Below are 27,264 nucleotides of genomic sequence, written 5' to 3' on the forward strand. Positions count from 1 at the left end.
GCTATTTTGCTTGCGAGAGGGCGAGTGCAGCTCCAGTTCTTTGACACGCATAGAGAGACAGCCGCGCTTTCTTCAACATCCGGCTTGGAAAGTCATTGAAATCTTTCTTGCAACCTCTATGGTCAGAAAACATAGCTCTTAGATCATAGCGGCCATTGGTTGTTTCCGTCTTTTTTTAGAAACTTGGAATGATGACGCAAACTTGTCGGAAAACCGGATCGAATGACAGAACACATGTATGCGATGGCAAAGGGAAGCGCTTTGCTGTTGTATTGAATCAGCTGCAGACGGAACTGATCGTGTTTTCGCGGCACTCCAAAATCTGCTTTGAAGTTTGAGCTCCTAATTTTGATTAATGAGGATTTGCGTGGACAGGCAGGCGACCATTGGCTGAGCGGATTGTCATTCATTGCACAAAAAGTGCAGCGCTTTCATTATTATCATTTTTTATGACCGCACTTTGGAAGTGGAAGGAACTGTGACCGAAAACAAGGGTGGCATCTCAACGAATACATATAGTGACACGGACCTTGACTTCCCGTGTAAAGTGCTTATGATCTTCTTGAACTGAGAAAGGATTGGTCAATCTAAGAGAAGACTGTGGAAGGAGCCGTTACCAAAACAAGGGAGGTGTCTGCTTTAATGATTTCTTCAAGGTGGTGTCTGCTTTAATGAATTCTTCAAGGGTGGTATATGTTTAAAATATTAATGTGACAAGTGGATTACTTCCCGTGTAAAGGGCGAATGCACTTGTTGAATTGAAAAGAGATTGAACAATCAACGAAAACTGTGAAGTGGTCGACCCAGCAGAACAATGAATGGCCGAGTGCAGATGATACCTCAGCACAGTCTGTCTGAGGACGACTTGAAGGCACACCTCAAGTGTGAGGTAAGAGAGAGAAAACGAGAATGTGTGTGAGTGTATATTTTTTTATATTTGGCCCCAAAAAAAAAAGTGTGGTTAAGGTAACATAGCCACACACAAAAAAAGGGTAGGAAGGTAGGCAATCACTTTTTTTTTTTTTAACTTTTTTTTTTCTAATGTGTATAAATTAAACCTACTTGACAGGGAAATAAGTGTGCGCAACGAGCGCTTTCGCTTTCATTGCGTTTTCTGAACGGTGACACATTTTGGAACATGAATATATATATTTATATTATATAGCCTAGCGACCATTTAGAAAATCTTCACGCGTCTAGCGGTGTCACGCGGTGCGCTGAAACAGAGAGTCTGCTATCTCTTCCTCCCCTCTCCCAACCCAGCTTCGAAATGGTCCATAGACTATATGTCTCTTGAATCTGCACATAAAGTTTATCCGTGTCTGTCCCAGCCTGGAGTTGAACCCGTGGCCCGAGAATCACAAGTCCAGTGCTTTACCAACTAAGGCAAAAAACAAAAAAAAATTCTGTTTCTGGTCACCCGACCGACCCTAAATTTCGGCGCCGACCCTAAACTTTTTTTTTCCAAACAAAACAATTTTTTTTTGTGTGGTGGTATTAAAGGACAGGGTGAGAAAATGAACAACAAGGGTGGCGATTGGCTCGTCCTTCAGTTTCAAGCGGCTGAACCTGTTCCTGATGATAGTCTGCACAGGAGCAAGAGAGTCGAGCCATTTACTCTTTCAGTCTTTGTCACAGATTTGTATGTGTTGAGTGTCTTGTCTCTATGTATAGTGAATCCAGTCTCTTTGCGCGATTTTTAAAGTTAGTTTTATTGGTCTACATTTGGGGTAAAAAATAAAAAAATAAAAAAAATCCCTACCTACCTACCCTATTTTTTTTAGCCATGTTACCAGAAACAGACAATTTTTTTGTGTGCCTAAACTACCAGTCCCCCAAAGTGAAACTGAACTGACAGCAATTTACGACAGTCTTGCACATGGCACAGGATTGAGTGTGAACTCGTTTCTACCAGGAACTGCACCCAGTGCTTTTTTTTGGTACCAGGGAAAACACATAGAGCAAACACAGTCACCCAGGAAATGTACCCACTCTGCGGGAACTAGATCCCTTCAGTGCAAAGCTCAGTCAATATCCCGCTGGTTTTGTAACCAGTTTGTCACTATCCGTGAGGGTTCAACTTCAAGGCCTAGGTACAGTGCAGGAATTTATTGTATTTCCCAGTGTCAATATTCAGTGCAGACCCTAATCGGACGGAATTGTTCCACCCTCATGCAGGGCTCGATCCCCACCAACGCTCGTCCTAGAGGGTCCCGGGACCCCCACTAGTTTTAGAGGGTCCATGGACCCCCTTAGCAGAGTTTTACAGGGTCCATGGACCCCCTTAGCAGAGTTTTACAGGGTCCGTGGACCCCCTTAGCAGAGTTTTACAGGGTCCCTGGACCCCCTTAGCAGAGTTTTACAGGGTCCATGGACCCCCTTAGCAGAGTTTTACAGGGTCCATGGACCCCCTTAGCAGAGTTTTACAGGGTCCGTGGACCCCCTTAGCAGAGTATTACAGGGTCCGTGGACCCCCTTAGCAGAGTTTTACAGGGTCCGTGGACCCCCTTAGCAGAGTTTTACAGGGTCCGTGGACCCCCTTAGCAGAGTTTTACAGGGTCCGTGGACCCCCTTAGCAGAGTTTTACAGGGTCCGTGGACCCCCTTAGCAGAGTTTTACAGGGTCCGTGGACCCCCTTAGCAGAGTTTTACAGGGTCCATGGACCCCCTTAGCAGAGTTTTACAGGGTCCGTGGACCCCCTTAGCAGAGTTTTACAGGGTCCATGGACCCCCTTAGCAGAGTTTTACAGGGTCCATGGACCCCCTTAGCAGAGTTTTACAGGGTCCATGGACCCCCTTAGCAGAGTTTTACAGGGTCCATGGACCCCCTTAGCAGAGTTTTACAGGGTCCATGGACCCCCTTAGAGTTTTACAGGGTCCATGGACCCCCTTAGCAGAGTTTTACAGGGTCCATGGACCCCCTTAGCAGAGTTTTACAGGGTCCCAAGAGTCCCGGGTCCCCAACGCATTGTGATTGTGAATAAGGCCACAAAAAAAATAGGTGTGGTTACGGTAACATAGCCAAAAAAAATAGGGTAGGAAGGTAGGCAATCACTTTTTTTTTTTTAACATTTTTTTTCTAATGTACAAATTAAACCTACTTGACAGGGAAATAGGTGTGCGACTCCGGCGCTTTCGCTTTCATTGCGTTTTCTGCAGCCGTTTTCTTGTTTTTGTTGTTGTTTTTTTGACAAATGTAATAAAAAGTTATAGGGTCGGCTCCTAAAAATAGGGTAGGTCGGGTTACCGTAACCACACCTATTTTTTTTTTTAGGCCTAATGTGATATGAACTGGGGTTTTTTATGACCAGAATATTCGAGGAGGACACTTCAACAATACCAAGTCAAATGCAACACACACGAACACTTTGTTCCCGTGTGAACATGGGATGATTTGTGTTTGCACTTTGACTTAGCTGACGACTACACTACAGTCTGAAAAGAGTATACGGGACGCAGGAAATTGAGTGCGTCCCGGGACCCCCTCCATGAATTTCTAGTACATGATTTCGGCTTCTAAGGCCCCCCCCAAAAAATAGGTGTGGTTACGGTAACATAGCCAAAAAAAATAGGGTAGGTAGGTAGGCAATCACTTTTTTTTTTTTTAAACTTTTTTTTCTAATGTGTACAAATTAAACCTACCGTACTTTCCGGGTGACAAGGCGCTTTGTTATCTAAGACGCACCCCCTTCTTTTAAAAAAAAATTGTAATCCAGTCACCCATTGGACGCAGGGGGCCAATAGGGCGCACCAAAATGACCCAGTTTTTGCCATGAGAGGTGGTTCCCCTGTCATATCTGAGAGAGGAAACACTTCCTGCATCGGGGTCAGTGACCGGTCAGTGACCAAAGGCATTGTGATAGCTGGGTGGCCTTGTTAAGAGACACGACCTTCTTCCCAGGGGTCAATGACCCAGTTTTTGCCATGAGAGGTGGTTCCCCTGTGATATCTGAGAGAGGAAACACTTCCTGCATCGGGGTCAGTGACCGGTCAGTGACCGAGTTTAACAGAGTGGAAATCTGTGTGTGGGCCAGATCAAAGGCAGGGCAGTACCTAGTAGCTGAAACATACATTATCACAAGTTGTTTTACTGGTACTCAAGCGGTTTCTTTGATTTTTTTCGTATTTCATACACGGATTAGGCGCTTCGTTATACAAGACGCAGGGGTCGAACTCGAGGAAAAAAGTCGCGCCTTATGACCCGGAAAGTACGTACTTGACAGGGAAATAAGCGTGCGACAGGGGCGCTTTCGCTTTCATTGCGTTTTTTGCACTCGTTTTTTTTTTTTTTTTTTTTTTTGGACAAATGTAATAAAAAGTTATAGGATCGGCCCCTAAAAATAGGGTAGGTCGGGTTACCGTAACCACATCTATTTTTTTTTTAGGCCTAATGCGTATAGGACGCCCTGCCTCATGTGCAAATGCATGCAAAAAAACACATGTGGATGTGAAAGATTTCCCAGTACATACAGTGGAACCCCCTTTTTACTTTTAAGACTTCACAAATTACGATTTCCTCCTTTATAGGACCTTGCTTTTGGGTTAAACAGTATTTTATTCATTAACAGACACATGATAATATAACAACATCATTAAAAAGGAGCACAACAAGTTTAAAACTTATGGTAAGTGCTCACATAAGCATGCCAGAAATTTCATGGCGGAATATGCTTTTTCAGTTTTTGTTTGTTCATAACATCTGTGTGTGTATATATATAATATATATAAATAAATATGTACCCTTATTTTAACACTCCCTCCTTTTCAAGGCTTGATTTTCTCAGATTTTTGCAGGTCTTAAAGGCATATGTACGCGCTCCCGTGTTTACAAAGTGTAGTTTGCCCATAATCGATGTCAAACGCACCATAAGACCATGTAATGACGATATGTCGCCATGCGCGGACCATATACATGCATTACAGCTTGTTTTAGAGTCTCAAAAACTTTGGATGTAAACAAAGACGCGGAGTTATTTCCCTTGCGTCAACGCTACCTCTGTTGGCAAATCTATAAATAGGACGATCCAGATCAAAATGAAAATTAACATATCTCAACATTGAAGGGGTCCTAGACCACAATATTTTGCAGGGAACTTAATTTAGCATGTCTCCAGCTGTTGGTAAAGCAATTAGCGTGTATAGTCATCGAGTACATATGGCTTTAACATGGGTGTTTCGCTATACGACTTTTGCTAAAGCCGGTCCTTAATTGGACGAAGTCGACTTCGCGTAGCTCACTTCGCGAAGCTACCGGAACTAGACTTCGTCGCAGTCCAAGGGAAGGCACTATGGCGGAAAAGAGAGTTATCTTTTCATGTCTTGGCGTCTCAAATGCGCGTAGTCTCGACCAGCGCGTGGTGTGCTTCTTTCTGAGTACTTTACGTCACAAATTGTACTTTACGTACTTGATGATGACGTAAGTTAATTGTATGTGTTCTATTTCGTTGACTGAGCACGGCCGGGACCAGTTGGCGTGAGCGCTGGGATTTCGAGTTTCATTCGACATGTCAATGCATCGCTGTATGAAATAATACAGGTAGGAGGTTAGTTCGTGTACTTTGGGTCAACCAAAGTCGATAAATGCATTCTTCACTATGGTATTGAGTCTGATTTTGTCGTCCATCTTGAATCGAAAGCACTCTTCTTACAAAAAAACCAACTTCGTTGCGAGCTGCGGCGAAGCTTCGCATCTCAAAACTTGAGAAGCGATGTTGGGGTCAAAGTACCACGCCGTAACTGCGGGTTTTTGGTATAAAGACTTCGCGAAGCTTCGTGTAGTCGACTACGGGCTCAATTAAGGACGGGCTTTACAGCTGGTGGCTGTAGTTCATAACTTTGAGGGGAGGAAGGGTCTTCGGGAGGAAGGGTCTTTATCCCAACATGAGAAGTTTCCTGATTTAGGACACCGACCATTTCTTGATGGTTTTCCTGATCCTCAAGCCATTCAGAGTGTTGAAGTTATAGAGGAAAACTTGAACAAGTCTGAGCTACCTATATATAAGTCTTTTGACAGATTTTCCTGATTTTCAACATTATAATCAGCTTTTATCAGTGTATGCATATATTCTTCAATTAGATAGCTTCTATGTGAGAAGTTTATTAACCCCCGCGGGTTAGGGGGAAGAATTTACCCAATGCTCCCCAGCATGTCGTAAGAGGCGACTAACGGATTTTGTTTCTCCTTTTTTGTTCAAGATTTGTGTGCAGCTAATTAACTTCCTTGTCACCAATACTTCTGTTTGCCCCCACTGCATCAACAGGGCATGGATTCTATCCGCCAATTAAACCAGCCAACTGAAATATTTAGGCCGGCATGCAAACTTTTTCCTGCTTCCCTAAAATTAACTCTTGCGTTTGTGTTTTTCAGTGGGTGTTGACAAAAAGCCGGATACCACTCCTCCCAACTACACAAGTCATTGGGTATCGATCTTGCACAACCCACCGACCCCCACCCCACCCACCTGGTTTCTTGTGACACAAACAGCAATACAAATTTAAAAACCATTCACTTTCCCTTGTGTTCTCACCATTTCCTGTTTGCTCTTCTTCTCCCTCCTCCCCCCCCCCTCCCCCCCCCCCAATCTTTTCAACCACCCCAGACAGACTCTCCTCAGAGTCTAAACACCCCTAAGTTCACACATGAATATTATCAAGAAAGCAAACATCTTTAAGTGCCTAAGAAAACACGAGCATACACATCCAGAAGAAATTCAGATGAAAGCAAACGCACTCGCTACACGCACTTTTGAGTGTATACAAGAATACGCCCGCTATGAACACTCCGATGTTAACTTCTCAGGTTACTAAGTGAATTTGCCATTCAACTCCACTTGGCGATAGGAACGCAGAGCAGTTGATTATCAGAGTACAACACAACAAGGGGTATTGGGAACGTACTGTTACTATCAGCGTGGGTTCAACCCCCAAGTTCGGCACGGGATGTGTGTCCCAGAGTCAACTTTGTGCAGACTCTCCTCGGTGTCCGAACACCCCCGTGTGCACGCATGCGCACGATAAAGATCCCAGGGTCACAGCGAAAGCCTCAGGCCTTGGAAACACGAATACATGCATGCAAAAATATGAAGCTCGGGTGTCCGTTCGGCCAACAGCCAATAAAGTAACCATTTCAGCACTGACCCAAGACGACCCAACCCGGTCCCTAGCCCATTTCAGGTCTCCTCTAGCAGCCGGCAGCAAGCTGTTTACATCCCCCCCCCCCCCCCCCCCTTGCATTTTTATTTTTTATTTTCATACAAAGCCGGGTTTTCCCGTGTAACATGCCCCTAATGGCTTTGCCGTGAGGGCGTAAAACTTACATTTTCTCTTGGAACGTACTGTGTGCAAGCTCATTTTCCCCACGAAGAAAGCAACCTTAATTTTCATATTAGGGCAACCTCACAGGACTATACTCCCCCCCCCCCCCCCCACCCTACACAATCCCCATTACATGTACAGTACTTCCTTTTCTAATCAACCATTTCCCTACCTAAGGAACTTACAGCAAACTTTTGGGTCCACTGAATTTTTTTTTCTTTATTGACCGGGCTGTACAAAACCAGTATGAACAGTGGAACCCCCCTTTTAAGACCCCCCTATTTAAGACTTCTTCATTTTTAAGACCTTGATTTTTTTTAGATGTTCTGTTCATAACCTCTGTACATTTTCATTTTAAGACTCCCTCCTTTTTAAGACCTGATTTTCACACATTCTTGGAGGTTCCACTGTAACTGCACTTGGTGATTTTCAATAAACTTCTCACTAATTGAAGAATATATGCATACACTTTCTTTCTTTATTTGGTGTTTAACGTCGTTTTCAACCACGAAGGTTATATCGCGACGGGGAAAGGGGGGAGATGGGATAGAGCCACTTGTCAATTGTTTCTTGTTCACAAAAGCACTAATCAAAAATTTGCTCCAGGGGCTAGCAACGTAGTACAATGTATTACCTTACTGGGAGAATGCAAGTTTTCAGTACAAAGGACTTAACATTTCTTACATGCTGCTTGACTAAAATCTTTACAAAAATTGACTATATTCTATACAAGAAACACTTAACAAGGGTAAAAAGAGAAACAGAATCCGTTAGTCGCCTCTTACGACATGCTGGGGAGCATCGGGTAAATTCTTCCCCCTAACCCGCGGGGGGAGGAGGTTTTACTGTAGTTACATATTGTTAGTTTCACATGCACTTGTATGTCTACATTCTGATTCATTTCTGCATGCTCTTGACTCATAATTGCTTCCTTCCTATCAGTTGTGAATGACTGTTGTCACAAGCGAATGATAACTACAAGTTAGTATCCCCCTTCATTGGCTCTGTCGACACCCGTTTTTAACCGCTTGCTTCCCTTTATATAATAAACCGACCATAGGGTGTCCTCGTCCCGAATTAAATCCTTGTTATGTCATCAAAAATATGGAATTCTGGGTAGGGAAATCCTTTTGAGAAATGACGTCAGAGCCTTTCGGCGATTGGTCAATGCATTTCGGAGCTGGACTACAACATAATGTTGGTCACACTTCAAATTAACGCTACTTAAAATTGCTTTCCATACGAAGTAAACGGGCGCATAGGGTCAGTTATCAACTTAACTTACCTCGAGTGCGATCGACAGAATGTACAGTACACAAATACAAACGGAGAGACTCGTAAACTCGAGTCGAGTCAATACTGATCCCCACGCTCGAGAACTCGAGTGTAATATTTGAAGTTAAAATCTCTCTTACTAAGCGTGAGCCAGATTAGCTCAGTTGGTAAAGTGCCCGATCGCTTTTCATTACATTGGTGGTCATGGGTTCTATTAGCTTCTAACCTCTTCGATGGCACTTTTTTTTTTAATCTTTATTTTTAAAAAAAACTCGTAATTCATGCATTAATTCATTTTCCTTCATTCCAAAGGTTTTGAAAGATTTAATAAATCGAAATAATAAAAAAGTTGCACAATTATTGAGTACTTCCAGTGGACGATTTCCCAGAATTACCCATAACTCGAACGGAGAACCTCAGAAACTGACGAGTCGACACATGCTCGAGAACTCACGTGTAATGTATGTTTGCAGTTCAACCTTCTATTTTCACGCCTGAGAATTGTGTGCCGGATTGGCTCATTGGTAACAACACGCTAGCCCACTAAACCGGCGGTTTCGGGTTCTAATCCTGTAACTAGCAAGATTTTCTCATTTTTTTTTCTAAATTTTTCAACTTTTTCCTTCTTTTATGAACTCTTTATTCTTGTATTTTATTCATTTCAATTTATTCCAAAGGATTTGAGTCATGTACTGAAATTCAAATATATGGCGTAAGTGCCCTTGAACAGCTTTCCCAGAATTCTGTATTCTATTTTTAGTACAGGATACCCCCAAGAAAAGGTCAAAGGGCATATGTAACACTGCATGTCGACTGATAGTAATGGTGGTTGAGCACTTGCAGTTATGATGTGCTTGTGCTGTTGTGGCGTGTTTCCAAAAGCATTGAAACATGGCGATATAGTAATGGCGGTTGAGCACTTGCAGTTATCATGTGCTTGTGCTGTTGTGGCGTGTTGCCAAAAGCATTGAAACATGGCGATATAGTAATGGCGGTTGAGCACTTTATCATGGTCTTGTGCTGAAATGTGGCGTGTTGCCAAAAGCATTGAGACATGGCGATAGAGTAATGGCGGTTGAGCACTTGTAGTTATCATGGGCTTGTGCTGAAATGTGGCGTGTTGCCAAAAGCATTGAGACATGGCGATAGAGTAATGGCGGTTGAGCACTTGTAGTTATCATGGCCTTGTGCTAAAATGTGGCGTGTTGCCAAAAGCATCGAGACATGGCGATCTGAATTGAAACAACGGAAGGAACTCGTGACAAAGTTAAGTGTCTCCGTCATCAGTATGCATACTTTTGATGCTTGATGGCGTCTGAGTGAGGTCTGCTTTAATGTAAGGTCACACCCCAACAAATTAGAAATAGTTGTGGTTAAATGCACAGTCCTTCATGTTAAAACAATTTCCCTTACTGTCTGCGATCTGCCAGGCTTGTTCCTAGGATAAAACCCTCCTCCCATTTTCACACATACCAAAAATCAACAGCCTCAATGCTTCATGTGCAGAGTTGTAATTGGTTTTTTCTTCGTTTTTTTCTTCTCTCTCTCTTCTTTTTTCTTCTACCTCCTCTTCTTTCTCTCTACTCTCTCTCTTTCTTTTTTCCCTTTCTCTTTCCCTTTTCTTCCTCTCTCTTTTTTTTTCTCTCTTCTTTTCTTCTTTATGTATTTATTTTATTTTTGTTTGTTGGTTTCTTTTTTTTTGTGCTTGTCCCGACGCTTGTTCCTTCTCCCAGTATGCTCCCACGCCGCCCCGTCCCAGCACTTACTGCAACATCCACCCCTGAACTTCGTTCCTCCGCCAGACTTTTGTCGATGAGCTGACCAACACTGGGGGCTCATTGATTCGGCAGAGTTGTAATTGTTTGATGAATTGATTCAGCTGATAAGTGGCTTTTTAAGAAATTAATTTGTCAAAAAATGTCCACTCGATCTGCACAGAGGATTGAGATGGAGAGCTGAACTCAGGTTTACATGTGAAGGAAAATACATTTGAGGTCACAAGCGTTAGACACCGGCACAGCCGCAATGTGGAATTTAATTTCTGTGACGTTTTTATGTCTCATGTCATGGTTGTAACTTGTCTACAAGTATTCTTGTGGTGTTATACATGTTTTAGAGTCAAATCCAGGTACAAAAAGAACTTACTCTGCTGTTATGTATGTACACTGAGCCCAAAAAGTTAAGGATATTTTTTCAGTGGTATACCCCAGATGTTAAACAGCAGTTTTTGGATCCCCAGTAAAGTAATATATTGTACTACGTTGCAAGCCCCTGGAGCAATTTTTTGATTAGTGCTTTTGTGAACAAGAAACAATTAACAAGTGGCTCTCCGTCGCGATATAACCATCGTGGTTGAAAACGACGTTAAACACCAAATAAAGAAAGAAAGAAAGAAAGTTTTTGGGTCAGAAATTAACGTGTATTTTAAAATCTATCTTTCTTCTGCTCAAAAATGCCTTTCAGGAATCTGAGCAATATTTGGGCATGACGTCTCATGTTCGTGACCATGCCTATCCTCAAAAATGGCGTTTTTTGATGGCATGATTCACCATCAACAGTCAAAACGGCGACTTAAACTGAACGATATATTTTTTACACCAAATTGTTTATTTGGTGTCTTACCTAACAAGTCATACAAAGTTCGTTCAAATCCGTCGCGCAGTCAGGCTAATTTAGCGTGTAAAGGAAAGCGACCACTATCCTGAAAAACAGCAAAAAATCCAGGGCTTTTGCTGGGTTGCTGCAGTTGATATGCAATACATATATAAAAGTACAAACAGCAGCCTCTCCAAATTACACAGAACGATAACAAAGACCCTCATCTGGATTCGCGCTAGTACTTGGAGCAAACAGAACCCGAGAATGGACGTTGTAACGGTTTTCCGTTAAAAATTTGCAAACGTTCATAACGTCCCAGAAACAAATGTGACATGCACGCAATTCTGTGTACTTTGCAAAGAATGGTGCCAAGTTTCAGAAACATTCTTTCGTGGGCTCAAAAGATAGCCTCATGACTTTGAAGAAATAAAAAGTAAAATCTCACTCCGCTCTGCTGTTCTATTTTTAGACGATGACGTCTGCAAAACTCATATCAAGGTGGCTGAGTGATCAGGACACACACTTTCCACTATCGAGACATTATGCTCTTACAGATTCTTAAAAACCTGGCGATGTCCATCTCCACAGCTCCATTTCATAGCATTCAAACTGTCTGATTCGTCACAGCAAATGACAAATTGTGTCTCGCCGCTATCAAGACGACGATGAGAAAAACCCAGTGTTGCCTCCATCTGACGTCATATTTTTGGAATCATATGACGTCATGTCTGCATTCTTCTGTTATTTGATTCTTTGTATTCTTTACTTCTTTCTTATACAGCACAGCTGTGTTCAAAACACGCAAAAAGTTCTTTTCTGCAACTTCTACCGAGCAAGTGATTCGCATCATCCGTGAAAGGCTATACACATCCTATCGGAGAACGAGATTCAAAATTATAGAAAAAGTCCTAAAAAAAGTTGCGCGAAAGACACCAGGGGCAGTATTTTTCACCTCTTTTCAAACGATCATACCTTTTGAGCCTGTGAAAGAATGTTTTTGAAACTTGGCACACATGTAATGGCACCATTCTTTGCAAAGTATACAAAGTTGCGTGCATGTTACATTTGTTTCTTAGACGTTACAAACGTTTCCAAATTTTTAACGGAAAACCGTTACAACGTCCATTCTTGGGTTCTGTTTGACCTAAGTACTGGAACATATCCAGATGAGGGTTTTTGTCATCGCTCTGTGAAACTTGCAGAGGCTGCTATTTGTAGTTTTAGATTTATTGCATATCAACTGCGGCTACCCAGCAAAAACACCATAAAAACCCTGGATTTTTTGCTGGTTTTCAGGATTGTTGTCGCTTTCTTTTACACGCTGGATCAGCCTAACTGCGCGGCGGATTTGAACGAAATTTGTATGACTTATTAGGTAAGACACCAAATAAACCTGTTGGTGTAAAAAATGCAAAATATTATTCAGTTTAAGTCACCGTTTCGACGGTTGAAGGTGAATCATGCCATCAAAAACCGCCATTTTTTTAGGGTAGGCGTGGTCACGGACATGTGACGCCATACCCAAATATTGCTCAGATTCAAGAAACACATTTTTAAGCAGAATAAAGACTGGTCTTCAAATACACGTATATTTCTGACCCAAAAATTGCTGTTTAACATCTGGGGTATACCACTGAAAAAATATCCTTAACTTTTTGGGCTCAGTGTATCATGTCACAGGCGTTGCATTTTCTACAGGCAATTTATTGACCTTGTCTCACACAGGTTCTCGAGGCTCGGCGTTAATTAAGTAAAACGCTAGCTGCAGTGTCTGATTCACGAAGGTGTTATATGTCTGCTGACATTGTTCCTTGTCTCACACAGGTTCTAGAGGCTCGGCGTAAAAGTAAAACGCTGGCTGCAGTGTCTGATTCACGAAGGTGTTATATGTCTGCTGACATTGTTCCTTGTCTCACACAGGTTCTGGAGGCCCAGCGTAAACAGCTGGCACGATGTTTGATCCCTGACCGACACATGGACTTCCTGCGGTCCAAATACATGCTGTCAGAAGAAGACTGCGAGGAGATCAGCCACCCTCCGACGCGACAAAAACGAGCGTCCAAATTTCTGGACATCCTGGCGAAGAAGGGTGGTGCGGAGGCCTATGACGCTCTGTGCGCTGCGCTGAGAGAGGAGGGAACTCAGACCTTTCTCGTCAAACTGCTCCATGAGGATTTTGAGAAGCGCCTCCGTCTGTTCAGAGGTAATAATTTCAATACTGTTTTAACAAGCCTTTCAAAACGCCTCCGTCTGTTCAGAGGTAAAAATTTCAATACTGTTTTAACAAGCCTTTCAATGCACTGTTTTGCACACACTACCAAGAAAGAATAATTTGACACTTGTCTGACATCATTTGATATCTTGAAAATATTACAGGGTTGTTTTTTCGACTGTCGTACAGTCAGACCTGTGCACATCTATGGTTTCTCCGATTTTTATATGCAGAATACGGTGCTACGGATTTGTAATTAAAATTCCGATGTTTTACTTAAAAAAAAAAAAAAAAATTTTTTTTGTTTTAAAATGTTTTGACCAATTAGTTGGCCGTTGCGCTGACGTTTTCCGATTTACCGGAAGTGCGCGTGTTCTCAGCATTGAGTCTTTGTTCTTAGACTTGGTTCGTCCAGCGTCTGCGTAGCAACTTGTGATTAAAGTGAAACATGAAAAAGAAAAAAAGAGTGCGAGATTCAGATAGTGAAGAGACTGCATCACGGTGGCCTAGTGGTAAGGCGTCCGCCCAGTGAGCGGGAGGTCATGGGTTCGAACCCCGGCCGGCCGGGTCATACCTAAGACTTTAAAGTGCCGTTTTCTTCTTCTTTGGTGACAGAGCTGGTGTCTCCTCTTCACTATCTTTTGTTTGTTTGTTTGTTTGCTTAACGCCCAGTCCACCACGAAGGGTTATATCAGGGCGGTGCTGCTTTGACATTTAACGTGCGCCACACACAAGACAGAAGTCGCAGCACAGGCTTCATGTCTCACACAGTCACATTATTCCAACACCGGACCAACCAGTCCTAGCACTAAACCCATAATGCCAGACGCCAGGGGAAGCAGCCACTAGATTGCCAATTTTAAAGTCTTAGGTATGACCCGGCCGGGGTTCGAACCCACGACCTCCCGCTCACTGGGCGGACGCCTTACCCCCCCCCCCACCTCCAATTTAAGACTCCCTCCCTTTTAAGACCCTGTTGTTTTTTGTACAGATTTTGTGTTCTTATGCTCTGTAAATTAATTTTTAACCTCCCTTTTATGACTCCCTCCTTTTTAAGACTTTTTTTATCTAATATTTTTAGAGGTCTTATATGGCGGTTTTTACTGTACTGTTAGAGTCTCCTTACACATTAGATACATGTATATTATATAATTATATGGGTAGTGAGAAAATGAAAAACTCAAGACTTTTCTCCTTCGACAACTCCCTGAGGATTTTGAGAAGCGACTTCATCTATAGAGGGTTGAGTAGGGGATTGGTTTTGGTTTTGTTTACTACTGTAGGAATCTGCTTACACATTACCATATGACGTGTTATAAAAAAATAGAAATCTCAAGTTGTTTCTCGTTCAACAACTCCTTAAGGATTTTGAGAAGAGATTTCATCTATAGAGGGTTGAGTAGGGGATTGGTTTTGGTTTTCTTTTGTACTGTAGGAGTCTGCTTACACATTACCATATTTATATGGGAAGTAAGAAAATGAAAAACTCAAGACCTTTCTCGTTCATGAAGAGCATGAGAGAAGTTACTGGCTGGTTTTGTTGTTCTGTTGCACTGTTAGAGGCTACTTACTCAGTGTAATGTGCGTAATCATTTCAATACAGTTTTGACAAGCCTTTCAAGGCACGGTTTTGCAAAGGCTACCACGAAATGATAATTTGACACTTGTGTGGCGTCATTTGATATCTTGAAAAGCACTACAGGGAAGACATGCTAAGGCTTTGTTTCTTGTTATTACTATACTGCTGCTACTCCCTTTGTTCTGAACGAATGACTAAAAGGTTGGCTATGGACCGTGGGAAAAAAAGTATAGCTAAATACTCCAGCCTACTTCCTTGTCAAATGAAAGAGAATATTCAGTCACAATTTTTCATCTTATTTTCTTCACCTGGGAGATCAAGAATTCAAATGCTTATTTTATGAATACTTAACTTGATGTTCCTGCTGGTTGATCTCATGGTTCAAACCCCAAAACCTAACCATGCAGGACTAAAGGGGCATTTGAGGCAGGGTTTATGACAGATACAAATCATAAAACGACATATGTGTGCGGTGAATTGAAAATTGAATCAAGTAGAACCTCCTTTTAACATCTCAAAAAGTCAGAAAACGATCAGACCTTAAATGGGAGTGAGTCTTAAAGTGGAGGTTAATTTAAACAAGGTCTCAAAGGGGGTGTTTTTTGGTCTACATTTCATCATCTCTTCCATATATATATACGACTTGTGTGTGTCTGTGTGTGTGTGTCTGTGTGTGTGTGTGTCCGCGATGCACGGCCAAAGTTCTCGGTGGATCTTTTTCAAATTTGGAGGCCGTATTCAGCTACACCCCGGACACAACCTGATCGATGAGATATTTCAATACGTGCTCTCAGCGCGCAGCGCTGAACCGATTTTGGTTTTTCTCTGGATCCATTCCCAGTAACTCTTCCTTATCTTCTCCAGTGTTTTCAGCGTTTATCTCCCTTCCTTCATGTGGCGTCAATCCATATTCCCGTTACTACGTTACTATTTTTAGAATGTCACTGCACTGTCCAGAACGCTTTCCTTGCACCCGTAAGTCGTCCTTAGTGTAAAAGTGAAAAGGTCGAATCAATTTATAGCCACGCGAAAATTACACTGTCATCTATCTCTATATATTTATAGATATAGATATACATATATATATATATATACAGCTTCTCTGTGTGTGTGTGTGTGTGTTTGTGTGTGTGTGGGCAACACCTGTGGATTGTAGAGTTCTGTTTGTGATGTGGTCTGGCGGCTTTGGTGTGTCTGTATGTTCAGGCCTTCCTTCGAGAAGCCATAACAGTTATTCTCAATCCCGTTTGAGTGGACTTCGCCTTCAAAGGTGATTGTGGTGTTTCGGCACTCGATTACATTTGGCGTCGTCGACAGCGATGGGACTCGACATGAAATGTTCAGGCCACTGAATCATTTTCGTGCTGTTCCCATTCCACCTGGGAGGGACCTAAGCTTGGCGGGTCCATGGTTCGGAACTTTGGGGACAAAGTTCATTCAAAGGGGGCCGAGTGTGACAGGGAGACTACCGTCGCCCTTCACAGCAGACTCTGCAGAGTTGTTCGCCTTAGAAGTTGTGGGCTTTCCTTGCATGTACCCGTAAGTTGTCTTCACTGTAAAAGTGCAAAGGTCGAATCTATTTATCGAAAAATCCACTGTCATCTATCTCTATATATTTATATATATATACATAGATATATACGGCTTCTGTGTCTGTGTGTGTGTGTGTGTGTGTGTGTGTGTGTGGAGGCAACACCTGTGGTTTGTAGAGTTCTGTTTGTGATGGGGTCTGGCGGCTTTTGTCTGTCTGTATGTTCTGGCATTTGAGAAGCCATAACAGATAATATAGGGCTTAGAAATAAGCTCTAAAAATTCTATATCCCGTTTGAGAGGACTTCGCCTTCAAAGTTGATTGTGGTGAACCGCCACGCTGTCTGTCTCTGTCTCGCGATTCACCTCGGCGAAGCCGGGTATTCCTCTAGTTTTAAAATATACTGTGGAACCCCCATTTTCTTCTTCTTCTTCTTCTTCTGCGTTCGTGGGCTGAAACTCCCACGTACACTCGTGTGTTTTTTTTCTTTTCACGAGTGGAATTTTACGTGTATGACCGTTTTTTACGCCGCCATTTAGGCAGCCATACGCCGTTTTCGGAGGAAGCATGCTGGGTATTTTCGTGTTTCTATAATCCACCGAACTCTGACATGGATTACAGGATCTTTTTCATGCGCACTTGGTCTTGTGCTTGCGTGTACACACGGGGGGTGTTCGGACACCGAGGAGAGTCTGCACACAAAGTTGACTCTGAGAAATAAATCTCTCGCCGAACGTGGGGACGAACTCACGCTGACAGCGGCCAACTGGATACAACTCCAGCGCGCTACCGACTGAGCTACATCCCCGCCCTCGAACCCCCATTTTAAAAACTGACAAAAATCTGAGAAAAGTCAGGTCTTAAAAAGGAGGAAGTCTTAAAATGGCGGTAATTTTACAGCGGTTATGAACAGCAAAAACTGAAAAGGCAAGATCTTTGAAGGGGAGAAGTGTTACATTTGGGGGTCTTTAGTTTATAGCGCTCATGGTCTTCACTTAGACCATTACTTGCGCTTAATGATGCATGCTTGATATTTCTGTGTTTCTATAACCCACCAAACTCTGACATGGATTACAGGAGTGTTTCCATGCATAATTGGTCTTGTGCTTGCGTGTACAAAATAAAGGGGGATAAGGCACTAGCAGGTCTGCACATGAGTTGACCTGGGAGATCGGAAAAATCTCCAATCCACCAAGCGCGACCAGGCTTTGAATACTCGACCTTCAGCATATGAGGTCGGGGCCTTATGCACTAAGCCATTGCACCTGTCCGGTTCCACTGTAGCATATTTTTGTGTCTGCATTTCACCGCTTTTACATATTTGACTTTTGTTGTGTGACAGAACTGGTGGGTCAGCAACGCATTGACGCCGGTCAGCTTCCTATCTCCCCACCCCCCATCAAGCCTCCTCGCCCTCCCCCCCACCATCGCCACGGTTACATTCAGCCAGCCGTGGAGCACTCCTCGTCAGGGGGTAGCACTGTGCCCGTCTCCCCATCCAGCTCCTGTCCTGGCTACGCTTCAACGCTTTCCTCTGCTGCCGGCTGGTTTGACGGGGGCGGGGAGAAGGAGGGGGCGTCAACCGGCGACAAGCGCCAGATCGTGTCGGAGTATCTGCAGAGCCTCACCATCAGGGACGAGGGAACGTCCGGCGGAGCCGCTTCGTCCGATCTGCCGTCGGTCATCTCCAGCATGCAGGTACAGTAGACGCCAGTTTTAAAACCCCAGAATTGAAGTCTTTCTTCCTTGTAATACCCTGTGTTCTCAGACTTTTTGTTGTTGTTCATAACCTGTGAAATGAGCCCTCAGTTTCGCTTCAATTACTGCAGCTTTCTTACATTAGAAGTGAAAGGTTCAAGGTGTGCAGTCAAATTGAGGGTTCGCTTCATAGCTTGACCTTTCATAGGGGCGCCTAGTAGGATGCTTAGGTAGGACAAGTGGGGTGGAGATGGGGGCTTTAAAAGGGCTTCCACTGAATGAGGAAAACAGCTCTCATGTTAGTAGTGAATGAGGAAAAGGAAAATAAGCCACTTTCAAGTATAAGACTTTTTACAGGAAAGTGTAAGGGGGGTTGGATGGGCCCTGTTAAGTGGCAGACACATTTTTGTTGTGGGATAGGCACAGCGCTTTTAGTGGGTCATATATATATATATGCTCCAATCACGAGCGTACATCTATTTTGGGTCATACTGCAGATGCGCCAGATCAGTTGTTGACATTCCCAACGGAATTAAGTATTAAGTTTCTGGTCTCAATTCCTTGCGTTGTTTTTCGCATTAATATTTATACTGATCACTTCTGACCTCTCTTTTCAGGTGAACTGCTCCACCCTCTCTTCCAGCACTGGCTTCTCTTCCTTGACCAGCTCGGGGCGTCCACTGTCGTCCGACGGTCTGTCTGCGTCCTTGGAAACCTCCACCTCCTGGAGCCTGTCTCCCGCAATCTCTGACCCCTCGCTATCCAGCCAATCAGCACCCTCCGCTGCGTCCCAACCCACAACAGGGGTACCCCCCATTGCTATCCAGGTGTCGGAGGCGTCAGGGGATCACACCATCAACAGACCTCCACGCTGCCATCAGCGGTTGTCGTCGCGTGGATCTCTGCAGGAAATGGACATGTCCCTGTCTCCGGACATACGGAGCAGCACGGATCTTCCCAGCTTTATCGTGACTCCTGCTGACAGACCGCAGCCGGTGGAAAACGAAGAGGTTGCCACGGAGTCAGAAGCCGTGGAGCATGAAGAAGCTTGTCCAGAGAGCAGCCCCATGGGTGGCGCCAGTTTCTTCGCTTCCCTCGACAACCAGTCACTGGTGCAGCCACCAGTGTCCGAGGATGAACGTCACAGTGGTGACAGAATTCTGTGTCAAACTGCTGTGTGCGACCAGGAAAAGGCCTTGGTAAAGTGTCTTAGTTCGGACGATGAGAAAGAAGAGGAGGAAGGGAACTGTAGCAGCAGCAGAGAATGTGACGTTTCTCTCACAAGCAAACACAGCTTGACCCATTGTGAAAGCGCTGGTCAGCTGTCCTGCTTGTCTGCGGCTCACAACACAGAGAGAAAGACTGTGAACTCCTCTCTCTCAACTTGCACAGCGAACGCGGCCCTTTCTTCTTCAGGACAGCATAAAGACAGGAGTGAAGCTACTGCCAATTCCAGCAAAGAAAATGGCGCCGGAAACTGCCCACTGCAGCATAGAGGTACATGCAGCATGACAAGCAAGCAGAAAGAGGGGGCAGGGTGTAATTCTGTCACACCAAACCAGGGACAGTCTGCATTTCACACTGTTGGAGCTACCGGCGAAACAGCCAGTGACTCAAAATGTGCTGCAAGCGGCGACAAGGTCACAGAAGTAAACGGAGAGGTGTGCAGTATGAACGGAGATCAGAATCAGAGAGCTCACAGCAAAGTCGGTGACAAATCCACACTCCACAATGATGATGATAAAGCCATCAGTATTGTTGATGGATTTACCAGACAGAACCGGCCCAGCAAACACGAGGCCTCGGGTTTCGGCCTGCACTCCAGCAAGTGTTGAAGTGTTTGGAGTTTACCGGGAGTACTTAAAATCTAAACAACAAAATGACTGTGACTGGATTGGATGGATTGGATTGGATAAGATTTACAGTCCAGTGAGGTTACCCTCATGGAAATTCGGGCTGCTTTCTCCCCGGGGAAAGCGAGCTGCCATACATACGGCGCTACCCATATTTTTTTTTTTCCTGCATGCGTGTATTCATGTTTCCTGAGACTTAATGCCGTGTGAGATGGAATTTTTTTACTTTATTCCAAGTCCCACGGGTATTTGATGGACATTTTTATCTATGCCTATACAATTTTGCCAGGAAAGACCCTTTTGTCAATCGTGGGATCTTTAACGTGCACACCCCAATGTAGTGTACACGACTGTGAGATGAACAAGGTTGAAAAACAAAATAAATCTCATATTCACCATCATTTTACTTGCCGCGAAATCTTTTAACGGTGAACATGTACATGTACCTGAGAAAGAAGTAATCTGGTCAGACCCCATATTTTAGTCAATTGAGGTGTGTTGTCTGCTCACTAGAATGACGATTTCTGTGTGGAAGGTTCACAAAACAGATCTTTTCAGCTATTTGTGAAAGGTTCGATACTTGATGGAATAGTTATCGATCTATGATGTTAAAAAGCTGATCATGTTTACGGACTCTCTCTGGACTATCATTTGTGTACATACACACAAAGACACTCAAGTCTTACTCTCCATTTCGTCCACAACAGATGTAACAACAGCAGCAAATCGTCAGTGGCCCTCGAAGACCTCGTATCTTCAAAATCACAGTTCTGAGATAATGAGTGTTTTAAAAATCAAATTCCTCTTCACCAGATCAAAACGTGTAGATACGAGGTTTTCACTTTTTTGTTTTGAACTTTTTTGTTTTGAACTTTTTTGTTTTGAATTTAAGGAACAATTACGAGGATTTTCAACAGACTCGCAGGGATTCAAACAGACAATACGAGGTTTTCCCGCTAATGTCGCTAATGTCTCAACACCCAACGGCAATACGAGGTTTTTAAAATCAGGGGAAAAAGACCTTTGCAAAATATATAGAGTTACAAGCTTTTCACAGATGATAGGAAAACAAGAAGAGCAAACGCTCGATCGAGTCACTTTCGCAGTTCTGAATATTATATGAGGCATCAGATGGACAGGAAGAAATTGCTATTCACAACACAATGAGTCACGTTCACATAAAATTTGAGCCCGGTCACTTTTATAGTTTCCGAGAAAAGCCCAACGTTAAGTTGTGTGTTGCCGAACAGAAAAGGCTAGTTATCTCCCTTGTTTTTCTGATAACGTTCGTAAAAGGCTACAGATGTAAATACTTTGATGTAAAGAATAATCCTACAAAGTTTCAATCACATCCGATGAACTTTGTCAAAGATATAAAATGTCTAATTTTTCCTTTGACGCTGACCTGTGACCTTGAAAAAGGTCAAAGGTCAACGAAACCATCGTTAAAGTGTAGAGGTCATTGGAGGTCACGACTAAACAAAATATGAGCCCGATCGCTTTGATAGTTTCCGAGAAAAGTCCAACGTTAAGGTGGTGTCTACGGACGGCCGGCCGGACGGCCGGCCGGCCGGACAGACTAACACTGACCGATTACATAGAGTCACTTTTTCTCAAGTGACTCAAAAATCAAGGGACGGAACCATGCAAAAATCCGAAAATCGGGAAAATGTAAGTTACGAGGTCTTCGAAGGCCACTGACGAAATACAAGTTCACCCTGTCACATCTGAATGTCATATGTGGTCTGCAGTGGAAAGGCACAAGCCTCAGCCATTATAAAAAAAAGACAAGTTGCAGAGTGTGCTGAAACAAAAAGGGCATAGACAAAGTTTTTAGACAGCCTATCTGACAGCCTATCTGACAATCGCGCGCTGCTGTTTTGCCCTCCACGCATTGGTTCCACGGCTGTTCCCAGGGCTTCATTTCTGTCTCTTTAGCTGCAGGGAGGCTGAGCTATTTTAACTCATTCGCTGCGCGTCGGAACTGGAATTCCGACACCTGTGTTTAGCGTTGGCTGCGTGCCGGCACTTGAGTTCCGACGGATATCACGAATTTTTAACGGTGTAAACGGTCCTGCTGACCAAGGGAAACAACCCCTGCAATGAACTTCTATCTGTCTACAGTGGTACCATTCACTGTAAACAGTTCCTTCCCTTAAATTGTTGGGATTAATAAAAATTTTGTTGACGGTGTGCGACCCACGTGTTTTGACTTTTCCAAGATGGCGGATCGTTCTGCTGAGACGTAGTAACTTGAAAAGAGTGCTAGAACGTGTTATTCAGTACGGTTCTGATCTTGACCTCAGTGATGATGATAGTGGAGATGATATTTTAGATTCTGGTGACGATTTTGTGCCAATGGACGATCATTTGGGTGATGATTCGGGCAATGCAAGTGTCGATCATGACATTGTGTATGATGAACCCATGACGTAGAAAGTTTTTTTGTTTTGCTTCAAATTGGATATTTTGCGTGGATATGAAGACAACAAAAGGTATGTACTTTCAAATGTTTCATATATTTTCTAAAAGAGTAAGTTTCAAACTTTGCAAAAACATAAGGTATGTAAGGTTATCTTGTGTTGTTGATTTTTAATATTTTTTTCAAAATGGCTCTAAATCGCGCGTTGGCAGGGAACACAGGGGAAATTTAGCTGCGCAGCGAATGAGTTAAAGCACCCATCCTACACCCACAACAGAGATAACACAACAGCTGCAGGCTCGCTCAGTGCCAGCTGCTGATAAGTTCCTTCTCCCGGGGATAGTGCGGAAGCATTTGGGTATAACAAGCAAGCAAGCTCCACAGCGTGCTGGCTACAGCTGTTGGTTGCCGAATGATTCCCTCTGCTCTGGTTATTTTTGACTCGCATCTTCCCCAGCTATGCAAGCAAGACACAGCTGTGGTACGCATGATTTGTGACATCAAACAACAGACAACAATGTTAAAAAATTCACAGAATTCATTCACTGTCTCAGAGCCCAACTACAGTCATTGTGCAACTATTTGTCTGTATACATCAACGTCATCGGGTCACAGGTTACTTACACATAAGTACCATCTTCCGGTGTAGCGCAGAAGCATTTGGGTATAACAAGCAAGCGAGCTTAGGCCAAAAAAAAAATATAGTGTGTTTACGGTAACATAGGCCCAAAAAATAGGGTCGGTAGGTCGGTATTATTTTTTTTTTCCCCAAAAAAACCATATTTTTACGTTATTTTGATTTTTTTTTCTTTTTTCCCCCAAATGCCAAAAAAAAGTCTAGGGTCGCGCGAAAAAAATAGGGTCGGTCGGGTTACCGTAAACAGACCTTTTTTTTTTTTTTGCCTTAACAGTGTGCCTGACCTGCAGTTTGTTGGTAGCTTCCGCCTTGACTTTTTTTTAACTCGCACTAAAATGCAGGCCGGCCAGGAACAACTGTGCACTGTGTCCCCGTCTCCTATATCACTTGCTCAATTCCTTTGTCTGATAACGAATAGAAGTTGTCAATTAACCCCCCCTCTTATACCTCCCCCCCCCCCCCCCCCCCTCATACAAGATCTCACAATAATTCAGCTCAAAACAGTGGTGCCGGTTTTTGAATGTGCCTTCGGTGTTGTATACAGTGCATTGTATGCGATACTTTTATTCTCTGCTCTGTTGAAGATGAAAAAGGTATCTATATTTTTGTTGTACTTTTTTGACTTTGCATTTAAAATTACATACAGCTAGTGTGTCATTGGTGGTTGTTCATTATGTTTTCATAAGTGACCCATTTTTATGCTGAAATATTGCCACAGCTTGAGATTTTGCAGTGTATGCTTGTGTTTTTATACACACAGACCTGCAAGTCATTTTTGTGTTATACTTGTGATGTTTTGTACATTTTACATGGCTGTTAGTTTAGCTGATGGGGTCTATGTCGACCAAAAGAGTGGGATTCCCTGTAGGTGGAGTTCCTGGAGGGGGATTCCCTGTATACAGGGAATCCCACAGGGTGGAGTTTTTCAATAAAACTTGCAAACCATACTCGAATTTCTAAGAAATATCAAAAAAGACTGAAAAACATCAAATTCTACCGATGTCGCTAAGCATCACGTGACTTATAATAATAATAATAATAATAACGGGCATTTATAAAGCGCCTTATCAGAAGTTCAAAGCGCGTGACAACAATACATGTATACAAAAATCATACAATCACTGTCAGATTCAAACAACACATCATGCACATCTCACATCCCCAGACTCTATACTAAGGAACTATCCGTAGTGTTGTTGGAACAAGTGAGTTTTCAAATTGGACTTAAAAGATGAAATGGATGGAGAGTGACGTAATTGAAAGGGGAGTGAATTCCATAACTGAGGTCCATAATACGAAAACGTGCGGAAGCCATGAGCCTTGCGTTTAAAGCGACCTTGACGGAGAAGTCGAGCATCATCAGAAGAACGAAGGGTGCGAGAGGGAGTGTAGAGAGAGACCAGTTCAGAAAGATAGGCAGGTGCCGATTCAGAGATGATATTGTAGCAGAAGCAGGCAGCTTTATACCTAATACGTTCAGATACAGGAAGCCAGTGATATCAGTGACACGCTACAGGAACTAAATCCTGTGGTATTCCCTGTATACAGGGAATCCCCCTCCAGGAACTCCACCTACAGGGAATCCCATTCTTTTGGTCGACATAGACCCCATCAGCGTTAGTTTACCGCATGAGAATTAATGATTGTTACACTTTTAGATTTTTGTTTTGTTTGCTCCTCCATTTTTCATAAATCATTTGATTAAATGAACATTAAATTTGTTGTGTGTCCAGGGGTTCGGGTTTTGATTTTGGACTTAAATAACATTCTCATAGTCATTCAGCTGAGTGAATGAAAAGCATAATAATAACCGGTGAATGTTTGTTGTTGTTGTCAGTAGCCAATTTGTTGTGTGTCCAGGGGTTCGGGTTTTGATTTTGGACTTAAATAACATTCTCATAGTCATTCAGCTGAGTGAATGAAAAGCATAATAATAACCGGTGAATGTTTGTTGTTGTTGTCAGTAGCCAATTTGTTGTGTGTCCAGGGGTTCGGGTTTTGATTTTGGACTTAAATAACATTCTCATAGTCATTCAGCTGAGTGAATGAAAAGCATAATAATAACCGGTGAATGTTTGTTGTTGTTGTCAGTAGCCAATTTGTTGTGTGTCCAGGGGTTCGGGTTTTGATTTTGGACTTAAATAACATTCTCATAGTCATTCAGCTGAGTGAATGAAAAGCATAATAATAACCGGTGAATGTTTGTTGTTGTTGTCAGTAGCCATGGTTTAACTGAGTACTGTATTTCATCACTGCTGTTTCAGATGCTTCTCATCGTCACAAACTATCGATAAGTCTGTTTGAACTTTTTTTCTGGATGTAAAACAGTGTGCAACATGTTTACTGTGGAAAAACCCCATGTTGCCTTTCCAGTAACAGATAGAAATCTAAGGCCACAATGTACTTAGTTTGGATGAATATATATATATCGTCAGTGGCCTTCAAAGACCTCGTAACTTACATTTTCCCGATTTTCGGATTTTTGCATGGTTCCGTCCCTTGATTTTTTTCCTATCATCTGTGAAAAGCTTGTAACTCTATCTATTTTGCAAAGGTCTTTTTCCCCTGATTTTAAAAACCTCGTATTGCCGTTGGGTGTTGAGACATTAGCGACATTAGCGGGAAAACCTCGTATTGTCTGTTTGAATCCCTGCGAGTCTGTTGAAAATCCTCGTAATTGTTCCATTCAAAACAAAAAAGTTCAAAACAAAAAAGTAAAAACCTCGTATCTACACGTTTTGATCTGGTGAAGAGGAATTTGATTTTTAAAACACTCATTATCTCAGAACTATGATTTTGAAGATACGAGGTCTTCGAAGGCCACTGACGATATAGTGTTTAGTTTGCAGAACAGTCATTTGAGTCGCCTTGTGGTGAGATATGAGCGCGTTATAAATTCTTGTATTATTATTACTATTATTAGTTTGAGATTGGAATGGCTAAACAAAAAAGGGGTGAAAAATAAACCTGCTGGGAATCAAACAGCCATTCCGTTTGTTATGGTAGACTTTTGATGAGTGCATACCTCAAATTGGTAATTATTTTATTGTCAATAATTATGCCTTGTACAGTCTACTTCGTTAATAACGTCGCCGGATATAATGTCACCCCGTTATATCGTCACCCAAACACCGGTCCCGGCTCAATTCCTTCTTTCCAAGACTATTTTAACCTCGGATATAACGTCGCCGGATATAACGTCACTCATCCATGTCGGCTACATGGGTGTTACTCTTCCGGCTTTTGCCGGATTTCCGGTTTTTGAAAAAATCTGAAGCTGGAAATTCCGGTTTTCCGGGTTTTCAAAAAAAAACAAAAAAAAAACTTCGTTTCGCTAAGTTGAAATAACGAGCAGCGGTTCCGATCCGACTTTTGACACCGGTTCGCGTGCTTTCTCGGTTCACTCCCTTGGATTTGCTCTATCTTGCTTATTATGATTTGGTTTCGTCGGTGTCCAGAAACTTTCTTTCAAACTTGAGCATTTTGGACCCCTGCCTTTCAGGTTTTTTGATTTTTCCCAGTAACACCCATGCGGCTATTATGAGTTATTTCTAATATGCTGACGGTTAGCAAATGATAACTCACTGATATCGTTTGTGAGCCATACCGAGACTAAGGGAAGTAACATCTTTTAAAATTGACTAAATTTAAAAAACAAACATTACCCTAAACCAACATATATTATTGTTTGGCCTTAGTATACAGTGGAATCCACCTTTTAAGGGCTTTAAAAATATGAGAAAAGGTCGGGGGGGGGGGGGGGTAACGTTTTCAGACATTATGAACACAAAAACGAAAAAGGCAAGGTCTTTAAAGGGAGGTGCCACTCTAACACCAGTGTCAAGTCAAAGCTTGGTGCAGGATGAAATTAAAGCCACCAATATTGACCGAAAAATAAATCAACTGCTTGGATTACATTCCTGTGGGTTTTTCCCTCTTTGCATGTAGTAGTGTGTGTAGTGTGCGTGTGAGTGCGTGTTCTCTTTGCATGTGGTAGTGTGTGTGTGTGCGTATGTTTATACACAGTAATTGTGTGTGTTAATATGTGTATGTTAATATGTGTGTGTTAATATGTGTGTTCCTACTCAGTATGAGTGTATGGTTGAGTGTGTGTCTGTGTACACATGCAATCTTCATAATTCACAA

At 42.8% G+C, this 27,264-nt stretch overlaps 1 protein-coding gene across 1 annotated transcript; it reads left to right on the top strand.

The window, feature by feature from the left end:
* Positions 1-27,035, top strand: LOC138949428 (uncharacterized). Its single transcript, XM_070321254.1, has 4 exons — positions 1-889; positions 13,107-13,389; positions 17,851-18,206; positions 18,824-27,035. Exons 1-4 carry the CDS (start codon positions 815-817, stop codon positions 20,039-20,041), a joined length of 1,932 nt encoding a protein of 643 aa, XP_070177355.1. The 5' UTR covers positions 1-814; the 3' UTR covers positions 20,042-27,035.
* Positions 27,036-27,264: the final 229 nt, after the last annotated feature.

This window comes from Littorina saxatilis, linkage group LG15 (assembly GCF_037325665.1).
Source record: "Littorina saxatilis isolate snail1 linkage group LG15, US_GU_Lsax_2.0, whole genome shotgun sequence".
Taxonomy (NCBI): Eukaryota; Metazoa; Mollusca; class Gastropoda; order Littorinimorpha; family Littorinidae; genus Littorina; species Littorina saxatilis.

Excerpts from the sequence above, each read along its gene's own strand:
- LOC138949428 (XM_070321254.1), top strand. The coding sequence starts at position 815 with ATGAATGGCCGAGTGCAGATGATACCTCAGCACAGTCTGTCTGAGGAC. Across the intron at positions 890-13,106 it reads AGGCACACCTCAAGTGTGAG|GTTCTGGAGGCCCAGCGTAA; the intron begins GTAAGAGAGAGA and ends TGTCTCACACAG. Across the intron at positions 18,207-18,823 it reads CGGTCATCTCCAGCATGCAG|GTGAACTGCTCCACCCTCTC; the intron begins GTACAGTAGACG and ends CTCTCTTTTCAG.